Raw genomic sequence first — 20,727 nt, forward strand, 5'->3', positions numbered from 1 at the left:
CCAGCGGTCGTTGACTAATTGACTGACTGTGGCGCAGTGTCAACTACTCCGCGGCAGCTTCGCCCGGGTATATTGGTTGACAAACACTTTAAACATGACCGCTGGGTTTGGATGTCATAATTCGTGTTGACTTGACACCCGATGTAAACCAAACCTCGTGTTTTGCCGGGTGTCGTGAGCACATCTGCTTTTTCTCTGGGCAGTTTTGTCGACGCCTAACTTGAATACTCCAAACCGTGGACAAGAGACTTGACGAATCGTTAGTGAGTCAGCGAACATTGTTCTACCCTGCGGTATCCCAGCGGTCAGTTTCTGGTGCCGTCAAACCGGAAGTTCGTGATAGGAGGAATGCTGCTCCCCACCGTGGTTTGTTTGTTTATTTGTTGTTTAACGCCGCACTCAGCAATATTCCAGCTGTATAACGGCGGTCTGTAAATAATCGAGTCTGGACCAGACAATCCAGTGATTGATATCATGAGCATCAATCCACGCAATTGGGATAGATGACATGCATCAACCATGTCAGCGAGTCTGACCACCCGATCCCGTTAGTCGCCTCTTACAACAAGCGTAGTCGCCTTTTATGGCAAGTATGAGTTGCTGAAGACCTATTCTACCTCACTCTACCCCACCGTTGTACGATCACAAACAGTGTTGAGACACACATCCTAACCTACTATTCAGAATACAATGTAAATGTAGATTAGCATTTATAGTCAGATTTAAATTCTAGTTTTGAGGGATTATTTCGGCATTATTAGTATTACTTGTTTACTTGCTTTGTTCGGATGAAAACATGGCGAATAGCTGCGAAACGCTCTCTCACATACTCACTCATTCGCCTGGCCGCCCGCTCACCAATACACCCACCCACACCAAAACATATACCCACACACTCACTCACCCAACTACTCTGTAGCTAGTTTAATCAGTCAGGAGTGGCCGATTTGATATGTACGATCTTTATTCTTGCATATGGTACCCGGGACAACAATTGAATCCTCTACGGGTGAGTGAGTTTGGTTTTGGTATTCCAGTTATATCACTGAGTGTCAGCTTAATGTGGGAAGAAAATCCGAAGTGATGCAGGTCTCAGATGTTTACCAGTTTCAGTGAATCCCATGGGCACAGCGATGGTGCTGACAAACCTAGAACCACAGTCCGGGCTAACCGAGACTCGAACGGCCACAGGTTTCTGGCGTGTCCAAAGGAAGCAACTCTGCATAGCGAATCGCGGCGCCTCAAGCGACTGGGCCCCCGTGCCCCCGGGTCATTACTAGTGAGTGATTTGGGTTTAACGCCGCTTTTTATAGTATCCCAGTTATAACTCACTCACTCACTTATAATGGCTCGGGGAGGAACGCCCGAAGTGATGCAGGTCTCAGACGTTTACCACTTCGGTGAAACCGAAGAGCTCGGGTATGGTGCTGACAAACCTAGAAACATAATCGGGGTGAACCGGGATTCGAACCCACAATCATAGGTTTCTGGCGTGCCCAAGGGTCGCAACTCTGGACAGCGAATCGCGGCGCCTTAGACGACTGGGCCACCCGTGCCCCCGGGTCATTATTAAATTATGTTACTATTTATGAACCTTTAAAAGTAACATGAGTTTTTAGTTTTGACGATTCAAATGAAAGAACAAGTACTTATGTTATGTTCTCATGAGAGCGATAGTGATCAATACCACTGACATCTAGAGTTTATCACAAAGGGAGGTAACTGCTTGTAACGCAGCTTGTCATCAAAAATCCATGATCTATTTTCTGACCAAAGTTAAACAGTTCACAGGTGTTATTCCGTCAAATACGACTTCGTATACCTGTGATGCGCAAAATGGCTTGTCCTCTTTCGTCCTCTTCAATCCCCCACACGGCGTCTGTCATCTTGCATCTGATTGGCTGAGACAGGATCGAGAGGGCGTGACGTTCCAGAGTACTTAATAGGCTTAAATAGCTCGACAAGCAGAATGAAGAGTATCGCAGTTCCCGGATACCTTTAACGACGGAGTTTACTGGAGTGGGTTTTGTTGTTTAAGACCAAGTGCTACAAGGTAAGAATACACGCTTTAACGTATTTTTGTTATATTTACATACTTGGATTATTTTTATTCAACGGTACCAAACAAAATCTTGTGAAATGAAAATATCAGAAGATTATTATTTTTATCATTGCTTATGGCAAAATTGGTATATAAATGCAAGCCATTTGGCTACAAGTCACATCGCCATATGAATATGAAACCGATGCAGCTATCGTAGGACAAAACATGTACCTTGGTATAAATGATATATTTCAAATAAACTCAAATATTTATTATTTTCAATCAAATGGGAAAGTAGCCACTGTAATATCATTATTGCTCGGGGGCGGTGGGGTAGCCTAGTGGTTAACGCTTTCGCTCGACACGCCTAAGACCCTCGTTCGATTCCCCACATGGGTACAACGTGTGAAGCCCATTTCTGGTATCCCCCGTCGTGATATTGCTGGAAAATTGGTAAAAGCGTCTTTAAACCATGCTCGTTCATTATTGCTAACACAAGCCTGGCGTTAAAATGTCCAACTACCTCTGAATAATGTACGTAAATGTAACAAGGGTTACACAAACCAACTGCCCCCGTGTCCCCGAAACCCGTTGATGAAAGTTGCAGAAAGAAAATGTTTAGACCAAATGTCAACTTAAATTTGTAGCATTCTGAGAGTGAATCACTGGGTTTACCCGTATACTTATATACGTAAACACTTTAACCTTTTAAACAAGTTTTCTTACGCCGTGCAGTGTTTGTCACAAAAACGTGTTACGCACCGTTGTTACATTAGTATAAGTCAAGGCTAATATAATTAGTTGTTGTACAAATACCATCCCCCCTCCTGTAAATATTAGCTGTAAACAACTGTTTTCAGTTACCATTTATCTGTATTTACCTTAATATGGAGTTTTTGGCTATGTTTGTTTTCTCCTACTCGCAACGATTTGACTGGAATTATATAGTCGGGGTACGGGGGATGTGACATTTATGTTCAACGCTTTCCCAAAATGCCAGTAACCATGTTTGTAGTATGAAATGTGGCATTAAGAGGCGACCAACGGTGGTCAGGCCCGCTGACTTGGTTGGTGACTTGGGGCAAGTGCTCATGACATTAATCACTGGATTGTCCGGTCCAGACTCAACTATTTAAAGACCGCCGTCATATAGCTGGAATATTGCTGAGTGCGGTGTTAAACAACAAACATATCGTTTGCTGGAAATGCTGTTTTTATGCTTGTTGTCCTGAGAGTGTTGATGAAATATCATGTCTACCTTTACACACCATTCTCTCGACTCTGTACACTTTCATGTATAAACCAACACTGTATTAACGGGGGAATGTAATTATTATAATTATACAGCATTGTCTCATTCTCGTTTTTTTTCTATACGTTTGTTTCAGGTTCCACCATGAGGACATACATATTGGTGCTCCTGGCCTTGGCGTGTCTCGCGCTGCACGTGACAGGTAACCATGGCGACCAACACGTTCCTCACGTTCGACAGTCGTCTGGACACGCACCTAGGAAACACTCCAGCCCTACACGTCCTTTTCACCGATAATTAGGTCAAAACAGATCGCAATGTCAAAGGCTAATATTTCGTGAACATGAACCGTAAATTACAAAGACAAATAGGACGTACTAGATCACAACAAAGTATAAAAAGAGCTTGTTGAATTAGTTAACAAAAGCAACATATGTCAAACATATTTTTGATTTATTAATAACGTTTTGAAATAATGTATTTGTAGCTTTTAAACGTGTATATTCAAGTTCAACTTTTAACAACAGCATATAAGAACATCATGAATTTACCCTGGCCTCATCGAGATCGTAAGACTGCGTTAACGTATGAGAGTATTAGCGCTAAAACCGATTTGTGAAACGGGTCCGATATAATAAAAAATATCTTTGATTGTGACATTCATCAGTGACATCATCTGAAGGAAAAACAAATCGGGAAGAAAGAGGCATATGGTCAATGTAAACAAGGGCTCGACTGTTTTACTTCACGATATTGCACTATATATACAGGGTCTTTAACGACGTTCTTCTTTTGGTAAGCGTGAGTGAGTGAGTATGGTTGTACGCCGGTTTCAAGCAATATTCCAGCAATATCGCGGCAGGGGAGACCAGAAATGGGCTTCACACATTGTACCCATGTCGGGAATCGAACCCGGGTCATGGGCGTGACGAACGCTTTAACCACTAGACTACCCGACCTCCCCTTCTTTTGGTAAGAACTTCATCCGGCAATACTTCTGCTTTTTTTGTAATGTGAGCTACACAATCAATGTCTTGTACCTAGAAAGCTCCCATCGAGCAACATGCCGCCTGGATTATTCGAAAATGTCATTCATTTCCCATTACGTTTATTGTGTCATTATAGCCTAGAGCGTTTTCTCCATATTGCACATACATGTATTCATTGCTAACACTTTAATAAGGTAAAAGCTATGTGCAATAAGGTGAAAACGCTTTACAGGGAAAATGATATTTAAAACGTGATAAGAAGGAGAGTTCATGGATGTCAACTTCTTAATTATGTTTCGGAGTTAAGCTTACTCCTTCATCAGGCGACATTGTATCGATCCCAATTGCGTGGATCGATGCTCATGATATTAATCACTGGATTGTCTGGTCCAGACTCGATTATTTACAGACCGCCGTCATATAGCTGGAATAATGCTGAGTGCGGCGTTAAAAGACAAATAAACAAACAAAACATCAGGCGAATGATGACCCGACGAAGGGGTAAGATTAGCTCCAAATCATTGTGTTCCTCATAACAAAGAAGTTGACCTCCATAAATTCTCTTTCTTATGTGTATCACTAAATGCCACTCAAACCGTCATGATTTCTCTGTGCGTACATATGTAGTTAAAGCTCACTGTAGGTACTTATATGGTTATATGTTCAATATGGTACTAAAGACGTGATGTATTCTCTGTACGTACACAGACGCATTCATTAATACCATTTTATATGGTAAAATCCGTATACGTTCAGAGAAAACATATATACGTTAAAACTGATTGCGTTTTAGGGGCTTGTTCTTAACGTCACACTGACGTTGTTTTATACGACAACACGCAAGCGCCAACGTTGTGGTAACGCCATGACGTGATCGTTTCAATACACTACCACCATCATCATCGCACAGACAGAGGGTACGTCTGTTTCATCAGGGTGACCCACATGCACGTAACATTTGAAGTTGTACCAGCTTTCCTAAGTTTAATGGAAACCTATGTCAGGCACAAAAGACGACAAGCGGGCATGTTGACTAAACGATACTAAAGACTGCAATGAGTATTTAAATTAAACTTTCACAAACACACCAGTTTAATTTGTAGGTGTTTGCCCATTTTCGGACCTTCGTGCTGAAAAAGGTAAGTATTTTCGTGGATGCTTAAGTCTTAAGAATCAGGTTCATGAAGCGAAGTGTTGCACTTACATGTTTTGTTTATTCAACTCTCAAAAAGATATACATTCTTCTTATATCTAAATATTTTGTTTCTGTTCGTGTTCGATGTTAAGTGTAATTTTCTCGACGTTGACTCAAAGAACTGAATGTCCGTTGTTAACGATAACCCGAAATTTCATAACGCATATAATATACTATCCCACTGACGGGGATAGTTTCAGATTTCACATCACCATGTTTTTGTTGCAAATTTAATTGAATATTGTACACAAAGATATCGAATGAGTTTGGATTTGTAAAGAGTTATGGCACAATGAAAATTAAACATTACTCTCAAAAAAGAAATAAAATGCAATATATTTAAAGACTTTTCCAACGACTACCGTACAATCATGCTAAGTAGTCCGACTGACCACGCTGTCGCTATTTGCCCACATGCATGGCCAGTCGGATGTCACTGACCCTCTCCAGGAATGACCGCCACGTTGATGGAGGGGACAAAGCAAAGACTGATTTAATGGTCAACGTAATTCCTGGTATTTACATTGAAAGGATCAATGACTACTGACTACATAAAGTCAGAGAAGCATGTTCGCAGCTCGGGTACCGCCCTGAACTGCCAAATACACCATGTCCTTGTGATAGACGTATAATCTGAGGGTTAAATGTTGAACTAAATTACCGCAAAGACTATTTAGTTTTTTTCATCTATCCTTGTCACCTGCTGAAACACCCCAACTCACCCTCATCCCATCTCCATCCCCGTTCTGGCCCCAGTTGGAGATGAAGGAGTGTGAGATCATCCGATATAGTAAAACGTCGTTAATTCGAAATCCTCTGCACTGTAGAATATGTATGTTTTTAGCAGTGTGAGACAAACGGAGTTCCGATGGTATTTAATAGGACCGATAAACATTCCGTACGGACCAATATCATTTTATGGAATTCGATTTAAGGATGAGGTACCGAATACTAAAAAATAAGGACTTACGGAAGAGAAGAATGTCGATACTTGACATAATTCATGAAGTAAACTTTACATTGTAACTGTATTCATATCAACAACAAAAACTATAAAAGGCCAGAAGTTCCAGTTAAGACTTAAGTGTAAGTTTTAAACTATACATTCTTCAAAGGTGTTTACTAAAATTATCAGTTCTCGTGGTTTGTGTATGTACGAATCTCTTTTAGTCTGTCTCACAGTCCCTGAACCATATATTTTTCCCTTCCGACCACCCCTTACTGTAATGCTATAAGGCTTAAATGAAGCAAGCCCATGTTATTGAGGGTCCTTTTCAATTTAAATGTTTGTGCTTGTTTCTATCAAAATAGAAACAAGTCCTACTTCAGATGCACACATTTACCCAAGGGGCAAAATGTACCCTGAGGGGTCAATTTCGTCATATAAACATTCATTTTAAATTTACCCCAGGGGATTAAATACCCCAAATCGATAGGTGGGGCACATTTCGTACTCCTGGAAGTAAAATACTTCTCGGGCAAAGTAGTGCATATGAAAACTAGACTTTAACGTTTGTTTAGACCGTCTTATATATGGTAATCTGGTATCATATATTGTTCTCAAAAGCCAATAATTTGTAAATGCCTGTGGCATCTTCAAATGCACATGATGTTAAACAGCTGGCTATGTTTATCAACAATATAAATATCCGTGAAGATCCGGGTTAGGAATGGTCTTCAGCAACCCATGCTTGTTGTGAGAGGCGACTAACGAGATCGGGTGGTCAGGCTCACTGACTTGGTTGATTGATGCATGTCATCGTATCCATGTTGCGTAGATCAATGTTCAAGATGTAAATACTGGATTGTCTGATCCAGACTCGATTACATACATATAGCTGGAACTATTGCTGGAACTAGTGCGGCGTTAAAACAACAACAAACAAAATACTATACAAGCTGTTTATCTGGTATACGAACTGGCCACACTAAAAAGAACATGGCCGACGACATGTATTCTTCATGTAATAAATAATATACATAAAATGGTTGTTGCAGGACAGGATAAGAAGATGTTCTGCTACTACAGCAGTGACGCCAGGTGGCGTAGCGACTACGGTCGGTTCCAACCCAGCGACATCGACCCCTTCCTGTGTACACACGTCATCGTGGCTTTCGCAAAGGTGTTGCCATGGGGACTAGGACCCAACGTTGAAGGGGATGAAAAACCTACTGGCTGGAATGGTCAGTAAAATAATTCTCTTAATTTTCGGTCAATTATATATATATATATATATATATATATATATATATATATATATATATATATATATATATATATATATACCATGTCTGTCACTATAATTCTTCTCCGAGTACTACAACTACTACTACTACTACTACTACTACTACTACTACTACTACTACTACTACTACTACTACAACTGCACCTGTGACTTCTACAATTGCTTCAACTTTATTTACAGATGTTGAATATTTTCAGTTGGTACTTATTAGGAATTCACCAACTATAATACATGTACCGAATAGAAAGTGTAGCACTGGGCCATATTGTCGCAATTCACATATTTCCCGTTTGAATGTTTCGAAAGTCGAATTGCGTCATGCGACCGTAGAAAAGCTTTCGCTGATTGGTAGTACATGATTATTTGAGTATTTAGACTAAAATACCATCTTCGCTACACCATCTTCAATAGCAACACGTATCTTCAAATTATTTTTTTGGAAACTATGTTTCAGGTGTTTTTCTTGTTGTGTCAGTCCCGTTATTTTCATTGTTTTTTGTACTTTTATGTATCTTCAAAATGTTTCATTTCATCATAGAGACTATTCTAAGAAGTTTCTCTTAAAAACATATGACTGGCTTTCCTGGAAGTCGCCTCCTTTCGCCAGCACTCTATTGAGGTGACTCAATTAATATTGTGGTCAGTCTCGTTGATTTGGTTGAATGCGTGTCAGGGTACATTAACGGCATGGATCGATTCAAACAATATCCAATATCTAAAAGTGTGGTTTTGTGTTTTTGTCACATATAATAACACCAACTTCAATGTTTTCAGCATTATACGCCAAGACCGCTGCTCTTAAAAAACGAAACCCTAACCTGCGCGTGTTGCTTGCGGTGGGGGGATGGAAGGAGGGATCGAAGCCGTTTAAGAAAGTCATAGAAACCGAGAACACGATATCCAAGTGGGCCGAGAACGCTGTCACTTTCCTCCGCCAGCACAACTTGGACGGGATGGACATGGACTGGGAGTTCCCAGGGGTCAGAGGCAGCGTCCCTTCCGACAAATACAAGTTTACCATCTTATTGAAGGTACGCGTCCATATCTAGTGTCTCCTCCGACAAATACAAGTTCACCACCTTATTGAAGGTACGCGTCCATATCTAGTGTCTCCTCCGACAAATACATGATTACCACCTTACTGAAGGTACGCGTCCATATCTAGCGTCTCTCCAACAAATACCAGATTACCACCTTATTGAAGGTACGCGTCCATATCTAGTGTCTCCTCCGACAAATACAAGATTACCACCTTATTGAAGGTACGCGTCCATATCTAGTGTCTCCTCCGACAAATATCAGATTTCCACCTTATTGAAGGTACGCGTCCATATCTAGTGTCTCCTCCGACAAATACCAGATTACCACCTTATTGAAGGTACGCTTCCATATCTAGTGTCTCCTCCGACAAATATCAGATTACCACCTTATTGAAGGTACGCGTCCATATCTAGTGTCTCCTCCGATAAATACAAGTTTACCACCTTATTGAAGGTACGCTTCCATATCTAGTGTCTCCTCCGACAAATACAAGATTACCACCTTATTGAAGGTACGCGTCCATATCTAGTGTCTCCTCCGATAAATACAAGTTCACCACCTTATTGAAGGGACGCGTCCATATGTAGTGTCTCCTCCGACAAATACATCATTACCATCTTACTGAAGGTACGCCTCCATATCTGGCGTCTCTCCGACAAATACAAGATTACCACCTTATTGAAGGTACGCGTCCATATCTAGTGTCTCCTCCGACAAATACCAGATTACCACCTTATTGAAGGTACGCTTCCATATCTAGTGTCTCCTCCGACAAATACAAGATTTCCACCTTATTGAAGGTACGCGTCCATATGTAGTGTCTCCTCCGACAAATACATCATTACCACCTTACTGAAGGTACGCCTCCATATCTGGCGTCTCTCCGACAAATACAAGATTACCACCTTATTGAAGGTACGCGTCCATATCTAGTGTCTCCTCCGACAAATACCAGATTACCACCTTATTGAAGGTACGCGTCCATATCTAGTGTCTCCTCCGACAAATACAAGATTTCCACCTTATTGAAGGTACGCGTCCATATCTAGTGTCTCCTCCGACAAATCCCAGATTACCACCTTATTGAAGGTACGCGTCCATATCTAGTGTCTCCTCCGACAAATACCAGATTACCACCTTATTGAAGGTACGCGTCCATATCTAGTGTCTCCTCCGACAAATACCAGATTACCACCTTATTGAAGGTACGCGTCCATATCAAGTGTCTCCTCAGACAATATTTAGTGTCTCCTCCGACAAATACCAGATTTCCACCTTATTGAAGGTACGCGTCCATATCTAGTGTCTCCTCCGACAAATACCAGATTACCACTTTATTGAAGATACGCGTCCATATCTAGTGTCTCCTTCGACAAATACAAGATTTCCACCTTATTGAAGGTACGCGTCCATATCTAGTGTCTCCTCCGACAAATACCAGATTACCACCTTATTGAAGGTACGCGTCCATATCTAGTGTCTCCTCCGACAAATACAAGATTACCACCTTATTGAAGGTACGCATCTATATCTAGTGTCTCCTCCGACAAATACCAGATTTCCACCTTATTGAAGGTACGCGTCCATATGTAGTGTCTCCTCCGACAAATACCAGATTACCACCTTATTGAAGGTACGCTTCCATATCTAGTGTCTCCTCCGATAAATACAAGTTCACCACCTTATTGAAGGTACGCGTCCATATCTAGTGTCTCCTCCGACAAATACAAGATTACCACCTTACTGAAGGTAAGCGTCCATATCTAGTGTCTCCTCCGACAAATACCAGATTACCACCTTATTGAAGGTACGCGTCCACATCTAGTGTCTCCTCCGACAAATACAAGTTTACCATCTTATTGTAGATACAATGTCTTTGTAAGTATATTCCCAAATAAGTAATTTAACGCCCTTTCCTTCCATATATGAACAGTTTGAGCACAACTAGTGCTTGCTGCCTTGTTTTCTCCCATGACCTCCCGGCTGCATCAATATATACTACATGTATCCTTCCAAACAAACTGACAAAAACCTGCTAAATAGTTTATTCTCAATGTTTAGTGTCAAGCTGGATCCAATTAACCAAATTGCTATTGAAAATCCGTAAACAAACAGAGGATACAAGCGCCTTCTTGTAAAAGTCACGTTTCAGGGCGGGGTAGTGAGAGAGAGGTTAAGATGAGGTCGAGGCTCGGTAAACATGGCGAACAGGTCTCACCTACCGAAAACCGTCTGTCAATGTCGTAAAATTGACGGGATGTAAAGGCGGCCATGTGCGTTTCACACCTAATCACCAAATTAGGTTCTCTGTTGCTAATCTCGCAACGTGATCCGTCGAATTCGATTAATTATAAGAGTTATTGAAAGCAAGAATTCCAATAAATCTTTGATAAGTAGTAAAGCTCCAGAAAGAAAAAATCTGAAATAAATTTAAAGGAAATTAAGAGAGAGAATGAAATGAATAAAATGAATTAATGTTCTCGTTTAATAAATGATTTGGTTGATTTTTCATGTTCACAGTTTATAGTTAATATCTGTTTTATGTTATGGTTCGTCATGATCAGTTAAACATTAACAAATCGCAAACATAACGTTGGATAAATGACGGGAAATTTCCGAAAACCTGAGGAAGTTATTTTCTTCCAAAATATGACAAACATCGGTTTTGTTCATTTGAGTATGAAATTTCGGTTTCAACTACAACGCTCGTTTATGTCTGAGGTAAATGCTAATTCGTCAATGGACGTTTTTCGTTTAGACGTTTCAGGAAAAGCTCCAAGAAGAGGCTAGGCTGACAGGGAATGAGAAAATGATACTGACGTTGGCTACTGCTGCGGGGCTTTTCTTCATTGACAACGCCTACGAAACGACGAAAATACACAAGTGAGTTATACATTAACTGTTGAAGGTGGTATTCAACATTAAGCCTATTTATATACACATTTGTTTATGGGTAAGAATTCAATGACAAGTTGTATATGAGTATGTATGTGATGGCGTCAGTTGTTGGTTTAGGAGACTGAATTCAACTATTATTGAGCCTTGTATTGCGTTGTTGTATGTATGTGATGGCGTCAGTTGTTGGTTTAGGAGACTGAATTCAACTATTATTGAGCCTTGTATTGCGTTGTTGAAAATATATATCATTACTTATCTTTTTTGTGTTCAAATAAATACATAAATATATCAAGCTTTCGACCTTCGACCTTCCTCAGGCACACTCGACCCGTGAAAATCCGGGGTAGAATAGGTCTTCAGCAACCCATGCTTGCCGTAAAAGGCGACTATGCCTGTCGTAAAAGGCGACTCACGGAATCGGGTGGTCAGGCTCGCTGACTTGGTTGATGCATGCCATAGACTCCACTTGCGTGGATCGATTCTCATGATATTAATCATTGGATTGTCTGGTCCAGACTCGATTATTTACAGACGCCGTCATATAGCTGGAATATTGCTGAGTGCTGCGTAACAAATCAACCAACCAACCAATCAGGCACACTCTGTTGGTTTCGTATTATGGTTAAAGAAGGCCCCGATTGTCTCTGATGAAGGCCAGGAGGCCGACAGATTGACTGTGTATATTTATGTATGTATTAGACTGTGTATATTATAATTGTCATTGTGATATGTTATTCCACATATCAAACGCATACATTGAGCGGCATGATATTCTTTGTATCGGATAACATAACGTTGGTTATGTAATAATGATTATGACATTTTGGTGACACTATCTATTTCAATAATAAAATAGTCTTGACTATATACTGTTCATGGCATCTTCCCGAGTCAAGAGAGTTAACTGACTTTAAAAGTCCAGTTTCCACCCTTGGCGAACTAGGCTGGAATTCCTGGCCTCGACCGTAGCGCCACCAGTTGTTATTATGAGTTATGTCCATTCTGAGCCTCTCCTATGGACCAATCCGATTCCATCACTTGTATTTGTTTCAAACAAAATGGCGGCGCCCAGTCAAGACGATCTGATCGATAATCAAGATCTATATCAATCTCATTAAAATCATAACCTATTCCTAATTGTCCTATAAGGCTAAGAAGATATTAGTCTTAGTTCTCAGGCACCGTCCGCATCACCATTAAGTTCGCCGCAGGTTCCGTTTTTATTCAGTCTCTTTAAAATCAGATCTTAGTTCTCGCTATCGCTAAACAAAGATCTGAGGACATCCCATCACGTCAGAACGACTTTTCATCCGACCAATCAAAGCGTCGCTTACCAGATCATGAAAGTGACAGTCGGAATGTGTTTTCTAATCATGCAACCTCGAAAACATTAACACGGGGTATTCCGTTCAGTATTTGAACGGAAGCGGCGTTGCACAGTACGTGGGAAGCACTGCCATACAATTTCAAGTATATATTAGACATTCCGGAATGTTCGTTTGTTCAGTTTTCAAATTTTAATCGAGAACTGTGTATAGACATTTTTCAAGCCTAGTCTGCAATGGAAGTCGCCAGGTCGCCAGGTCGCCAGGCTGCCGTAAAGCTCGAGAAAGCTGGTTTCTAATTGGTTGCTGTTGATTTCTGGTTAGTCATTTCAATGGTCGGTCACAAGTTCGCGGAAAGGCCGTTCTGACGTGACCCGTAATGGGATGTCCTCAGATCTCTGTTTAGCGATAGCGAGAACTAAGATCTGATTTTAATGAGATTAGATCAATATTGTGATAAAACGGGTCTTACATCGCGAAGTGTATCAAATCACGCGAGCACCTTGATTAAAAACATGAAAAGGTTTGAAAAAAATCTGTTGACAACGAGTTGGCGGTTTCACATGCTTTGCAAATCTTGCAATCGACAGAAATCTGCACGACAGTTTACGAACCGGATTTCGATTTCGTTGTAAGATGTTTTCATGGCGACAAATATCTCGAACATATGCTGTTGATGACGCTATGCTATTCATCCAAATATATCACGAATACATGCTGTTGATGACGCTATGCTATTCATCGAAGTTTATCTCGAATACATGCTGTTGGTGACGCTATGCTATTCATACAAATATATTTCGAAGATATGCTGTTGATGACGCCATACTATTCGTGCGTGTATATCTCGAATATATGTTAATGATCACGTAATGCTATTCAGTTATGTCGATTATGTGCTGCTGATTATTATATACTGTTGATGGCGCCATTATATTTAGATATCTCGATTGTAAACTGCTGATTGCGCCATGTTATTTCAGATATATCTTCGGTAAAAACTGTTAGTGACACCGTTCTGTGTCAGATATCTCGATTATAAACTTTTCATGACGCCATGCTATTTAGACAACTCGATTTTAAATTGCTGATGGCGCCATGTTATTTTAGATATCTCGATTCTATGCTGCTGATGGCGCCGTGTTATTTCAGATGTCTCTAGCATAAATTGTTTGTGAAGCCCTTCTATGTCAGATATCTCGATTATATGCTGTTGGTGACGCCCTTCTATGTCAGATATCTCGATTATATGCTGTTGGTGACGCCATGCTATGTCAGATATCTCGATTATATGCTGTTGGTGACGCCGTACTATATCAGATATCTCGATTATATGCTGTTGGTGACACCGTGTTATTTAAGATATCTCGATTATATGCTGTTGGTGACGCCGTGTTATTTAAGATATCTCGAATATATGCTGTTGGTGACGCCGTGTTATTTCAGATATCTCGATTATATGCTGTTGGTGACGCCATGTTATTTCAGATATCTCGATTATATGCTGATGGTGACGCCGTGTTATTTCAGATATCTCGATTATATGCTGTTAATGACGTACAATTATCATGGACTGTGGGAAAAGAACGTCGGGCACCATAGCAGCATCACTCCTAGCGAAGCGGACGATGGGGAGAGAAAGAGTCTGTGTCAGGTGCGTCAACAACGTGGGCTACTGAGAATAATAAAATAAATTTACAGTTTTCAAGATTGGAGATGCAATTCTTAAGTGCGAACAGTTACAACGAAATACTTCTTTGTCTGAACAAACACTATTTCTTTACAGTGACCAAGAAATAAGAAAGACATATTCATGATATTATGTACGAGTGCCCTTTGTGAAGATCATACTTCAGGATTGAAAAAGTATTGTTCTATCTGTAATCGTAGTACAAGGTAAAGATTTACAACTAAGGTATAACGCATGTTAAGATGTTACGTTAGACTGGTAAGTAGGCCATACAGAGGTGTATACAGCAAATGGTTGTTACTCTGAGTTCCAGTATAAGACTGAACTCACAGATGTCTGGACTACAGTATACGGTAGTATCTCCGATGTCCTGTTCCAGTATTAGACTGAACTAACAGATGTCTGGACTACAGTATACGGTAGTATCTCCGATGTCCTGTTCCAGTATTAGTCTGAACTCACAGATGTCTGGACTACAGTATACGGTAGTATCTCCGATGTCCTGTTCCAGTATTAGACTGAACTAACAGATGTCTGGACTACAGTATACGGTAGTATGTCTGATGTCCTGTTCCAGTATTAGACTGAACTCACAGATGTCTGGACTACAGTATACGGTAGTATCTCTGATGTCCTGTTCCAGTATTAGTCTGAACTCACAGATGTCTGGACTACAGTATACGGTAGTATCTGTGATGTCCTGTTCCAGTATTAGTCTGAACTCACAGATGTCTTGACTACAGTATACGGTAGTATCTCTGATGTCCTGTTCCAGTATTAGTCTGAACTCACAGATGTCTGGACTACAGTATACGGTAGTATCTGTGATGTCCTGTTCCAGTATTAGTCTGAACTCACAGATGTCTGCACTACGGTATACGGTAGTATGTCTGATTACAGAATTGGACAGTACAGTTCTGGAAGCAGCAGGGCGTGCCCAATGAGAAGCTAATCCTTGGCCTGGCCACCTACGGAATGAGCTACACCCTCATGAACCCGAGCAACACGTGGATCGGGGCGAACGCCACTGGGGGAGGCAAAGGGGGCAGGATTACCAAGGAGCCGGGGATCCTTGCCTACTATGAGGTGGGTAACTGACACGAGCCTCGGCCTATATCATCTATCATCAAGTCTTCCTTCAGAAACAAAGCAATATTTGATGCTCTTAGACCCATGTCTGGATTGTTCATTCGGGTCCATTTTGAATTTAAATAAATAAACTAAAAATAAAATGATTGGTCATTCAGCATCTTCTCGTTTGATAAACTTCTTTGCGGCAAATTTTTTCTGAACATAAACCTTTTTGGGGTGAATTTTTCAAAAGGCTTATATGGCCATAGTTTCCATCATTATTTCCCCCTGTGTTCCATGTGAAGATGCTGCACAGTGGGTAATAAGGAGCATTGCCACCACACTGGTTTTCCGCATTGTATTTCAGATCTGTGAAAACATCAGATTCAACTCGTGGACGAAGGAATGGATCGAGGAGCAGAACTCCCCATACGCCTTTGGCGGGGACCAGTGGGTGGGATACGATGACGTCAACAGCATTGGGATCAAGGTGGGCGACGCTTCGGCTAATATCCAGCACTATTCACTACTCTGAAATTACTGATGTCTCAGTGACAGTTAACCATTATTGCTCATACAAACCAAAAAAAACCCCAAACGACAGGCGTCCCCAAAATGAATGCCACTGACTGTGGTTAAACTGGGTTCCCGGTGTTCAACGCGCTGCGCAATTTCAACAATTATACCGATAGGGCCGACACCCAGCCTGCTCGCTCCTGCCTTTGGTTTGTGAATATATTACCTACGTTTTTTCATCCTTAACTGTGATTACCACAATTGATTACTGCGTCCGCAACTTATGTGTCCTCGGTAGGTGATGCCTTCAGTTTTTTACTCAGGGGATTAATGCCTGACTGGTATTTATTGCGTGGAATCGGGTCGAGGGCCGCTTGGTGTGTTTTTTTATTCAACAGGATGTCAGTAATAAAACGCAAGTTACCGATTGTTAATTGTTATTTCAATTATTCACAATATCAAGATCAAGGTTCGTTTCACACATTCAACAATGTATGCAATGTTGTTATATTTGTAGGATTACTTGAAATAGCTGAAGAATACGGGCTGAGAATCATAAGATAGATAAACGCGCCAAAAGCATCAAACGTAGAGAACAGTTGTCGCTGCTGCGCCGGAAGCTTAGGGCCACGCCCCCAAATACGCTTGTTTTGGAAGTCGATTACGGAGCGTGTGATTTCGACACATTCACTTGGACATTTAAGTACTTTCTACGAATATTATGATTTTGTCTCTCTCGGAAATTGACTAAATGTACCCTGGAAAATTGAAATTCGCAACAAAACCGCAATTATTTTTTTCACTTACTTTGAAGATTGTTTCCCTTCATTGCGATAAGCAATGGTTTTTATTTTAAAGTGAAGAGTCTGAGGCGCCACATCTCTCTGTACAGAGTTGCGTCCCTTACCTTCATTGTCTGTCGGTATAAATCCTAGTTTTGATTCTTGACTTTCAGCACCAACCGAGCACGTGGAAGTCGAAAGCATCAAAGTTGGCCAACTTGGGCTTTCTTATTCATTTTTTGTTGCTAAAAGTTTTTGTTATTGTGGTTGGCAAATTTCTGATAAACAGAACCGATTTTTAAGTGACGTTTATTTTGTCATTTAGAGAGAAAAGAAAATAAGGAGAAAGGAAATTGTTTATTAACGCGTCACTGGTTGTACAGATTAACACTATTCAGGCATATCTAACCTATGAGACACTTGGTAAAACATTAACTTGAAGACCACCAAAAAATGATTTAAAAGACAATATAATACATCGATTGAAGTAGTATGATAAATATCAGTATGTTCACACCTCACGTGTATGCATGCTCACGCATGTACACACATGCATGCCCAGGTACATACGTATGCATGACTACATATATACATGCACGCACACACAAGTCAACATACTATATACATTATTCACACACACGTGAATCCTACATGTGCCCGCACATTTCACACTCGTACACTCATCCATGCACACAATTTACCTCAAACAAACTCTCAAGTTCCTAACTGAAAATATAGGTCGGCTCTTATGATATTTGGTGTTCTCGTTCGATGACCTTCACCTTGGCTATTATTTCCTCTCCCAGGCCAACTACATCAACAGCCAGAACCTAGGTGGCGCCTTCATCTGGTCCGTGGAGATGGACGACTTCACAGGGAAGGGCTGTGGACTCGGAAAGTATCCACTGCTTAGACGAATTTCCGAGATAATCCGTCCAGCCAATGAGTTCCCGAATGAACCGCCTATTAAGAAGCCGTCACCAGTCACGGCTCCCCCTGCTTGGAAGCCACCGACTAGGAAGCCCCGCCCAGAGGGTGTGTTCCCTTCAATCAACCGCATTGGTACGTTACCCGTACTTCTGGACTAACGCTTAGTTTCTAGAAATACATAATTTTGGTAGAAACCAAAAAAAAATACAATTAATATGAAAAAGGAGCCTCGGTGAGATTCAGCTTGAACCTGCGGAAAAATCTAGACTTGCTTTATGTAGAGTTACAACATTATAGTAGGACTGGGGATAGGACTGGGGCTGGGAATAGGGCTGGGGATAGGACTGGGGCTGGGGGATCGAGCTGGGGCTGGGAATAGGGCTGGGGATAGGACTGGGGCTGGGGGATCGAGCTGGGGCTGGGAATAGGGCTTGGGATACGACTTTGAGATCGAGCTGAGCCTGGGGCTGGGGATCGAGCTGGGGCTGGGAATAGGGCTGGGGGATAGGACTGGGAGATCGAGCTGGGGCTGGGGCTGGGGATCGAGCTGGGGCTGGGAATAGGGCTGGGGGATAGGACTTGGAGATCGAGCTGGGGCTGGGAATAGGGCTGGGGGATAGGACTTGGAGATCGAGCTGGGGCTGGGAATAGGGCTAGGGGATAGGACTGGGGCTGGGGGGTCGAGCTGGGGCTTGGTATAGGGATGGGGATAGGAATGGTGTGAGGTTAGGTTGGATGGAGGGAAGGGGGCGTTGAACGTATTGGCAAGTGACAGAATATGTTTTCGGCCACTGCTTACATACAAGACATGTTTCTTTTCTCTGGCAGACGGAGCCAACGATCAAATCAATGGTCGGTATCTAATATAAATGCGACCCTGTATATGCATAGAACATATAGTTATCTAGTGTTGGTTCAATCTCATTAACATCATATCTTAGTTCTTAGTTCATATCAAAGACCTGAGTACGTTCCATTACGGGGCGCGTCAGAACGACATTTCATCCGAGCAACGAAAGCGTCGCTTACCAGATCAGGAAAGTGACAGTCGATATGTGTTTTCTAAACATGCCACCTCGAAAAGTTTAACACGGGGTATTATGTGCTTTACGACTGTTTCCGTCAAAATCATCGTCTATCCCTTGCTTCAATATGGTAAACATTCGAAGGGAAGAACCATTGCCTTGCCCGTGGTAAGTACTGCCATACAATGTATGCCACATAATAGATTTTGAATGGAGACTTTGTCAAAATATTTTTCAAATCTCAGTTCCCAGTTTGAAACTAGTGCCGTATAGCTCGAGAAAGCTGCTTTCTGATTGGCTAATGTCGATTTCTTGTTAGTCATTTCATTGGTGGGTCACAGTCGTCAGATCTTTGTTTTGCGGTAGCGAGAACTAAGATCTGGCTTTAATGGGATTGGTGTTGGTAACACTGTATGCTAAAATGTCGATGATGCTAATCAAGACTATATAGGACGCGCTCTGCATCGCTGTGTTTCAGAACTTCCTGATAACATGCCCCTGACGTGTGCGGAGAATGGAGCTGGATTGTGGGCCGACGAAGAGGACTGCCACGGCTACTACTCATGCACCGACTACATGGGCTCGCGCATGTCATGTGGACCCTACATGGCCTTTGACCCCGAGTCAAACAACTGCGGGTACACGACAGATGAATGTCCGCCAATGTAGCTGAAAGGCCCAGCTGAATTGCGAATACGTTCTATGTTCTATCTTCAGTACGAAGCGAATCATGCGTAGATACGTGGGATGGTCGGGTTCATAACGGAAACTGCGACTGCATTTATCTATATTGGTTGTGAATAGTGTTTGAAATAACTATAACATGTTACGACCCCCAGATTGGTAGATTTCCAAACCTACTTCCCCTCAACCGATATATCTACACACAGTTAAACCTCGACAATCTGGACTGTACCATTTCAATGGTAATCATCTATATTATGTCTCATCAAGATTGACCGGTAGGCGGGGTGTCCGGATTCACGAGATGTCCCTGTACATGTCGTCTGGAGAGTGAGCCAGCAGCTAACTATGTTTCTAAACTGATGCTCTGCTTTAGACCTTCATCTTCTATTTATATTTCAATTGTGTAAAAGTTAAAATTGAATTCAGAATATGACCAAATATGGTATTAAAGAAGTTGGAAATATATTACTGGACAGACTTGATTGATAACATGAATGAACTATAGTCTGTCACAAATATTACTTGCAACGGGATAACGGAGAAGTGTTGAGAGCTGGTTTCATGTCAGTCGCGAAAGGAAATGCGAATTTTCAGACCTTTAGGTAAGAAGAAGTTAAGCTAACTATTTAAGAACGAGTCGTAGCCAACACATGTTTTTGTGTAATTGTTTTGTATTGCATTGTTACCATAAACAAAACGGTATGTGCTATTCAATGATACGTGCATTGTTAACATACAGAAAACGGTGTGTGATATTCAATGATACGTGCTATTCACAGCAATTAGACATCCAGCTGCAGTCCTGTTTTCGTACACCGCATAATTCCTTATCATCAAGCTCATTTCACTTATATTTTATAGATGTGTGGAAATTAACTTATTTGTCATATTCATTAACACATTAAAGTTTTCAGTAGATTTTTTGTTTTATTTTATTTTTCTGTCCCTGCCTTCCGGTACATGTGACAATGAAATTAACATGGTATTGAGTGTGATGGGGTTTAACGCCGCTTTGAGAATTGCAGTTGTTTCACGG

The 20,727-nt window shown here is 41.3% G+C and overlaps 1 protein-coding gene across 1 annotated transcript; it reads left to right on the plus strand.

Annotated features, from left to right (window-relative positions):
* Window positions 1-1,977: 1,977 nt before the first annotated feature.
* LOC139463781 (chitinase-3-like protein 2) lies at window positions 1,978-20,393 on the plus strand. The gene is made up of 10 exons (XM_071245086.1): window positions 1,978-2,053; window positions 3,433-3,498; window positions 7,479-7,664; window positions 8,501-8,757; window positions 11,526-11,650; window positions 14,521-14,644; window positions 15,581-15,766; window positions 16,119-16,241; window positions 17,856-18,111; window positions 19,483-20,393. The coding sequence occupies exons 2-10, from the start codon at window positions 3,441-3,443 to the stop codon at window positions 19,671-19,673; spliced, it is 1,506 nt and encodes a 501-aa protein (XP_071101187.1). The 5' UTR covers window positions 1,978-2,053; window positions 3,433-3,440; the 3' UTR covers window positions 19,674-20,393.
* Window positions 20,394-20,727: the final 334 nt, after the last annotated feature.

Source organism: Haliotis cracherodii, unplaced genomic scaffold (assembly GCF_022045235.1).
Source record: "Haliotis cracherodii isolate W230 unplaced genomic scaffold, xgHalCrac1.p SCAF_1, whole genome shotgun sequence".
Taxonomy (NCBI): Eukaryota; Metazoa; Mollusca; class Gastropoda; order Lepetellida; family Haliotidae; genus Haliotis; species Haliotis cracherodii.

Excerpts from the sequence above, each read along its gene's own strand:
- LOC139463781 (XM_071245086.1), top strand. The coding sequence starts at position 3,441 with ATGAGGACATACATATTGGTGCTCCTGGCCTTGGCGTGTCTCGCGCTG. Across the intron at positions 16,242-17,855 it reads TCAACAGCATTGGGATCAAG|GCCAACTACATCAACAGCCA; the intron begins GTGGGCGACGCT and ends TTCCTCTCCCAG. Across the intron at positions 18,112-19,482 it reads CCCTTCAATCAACCGCATTG|AACTTCCTGATAACATGCCC; the intron begins GTACGTTACCCG and ends GCTGTGTTTCAG.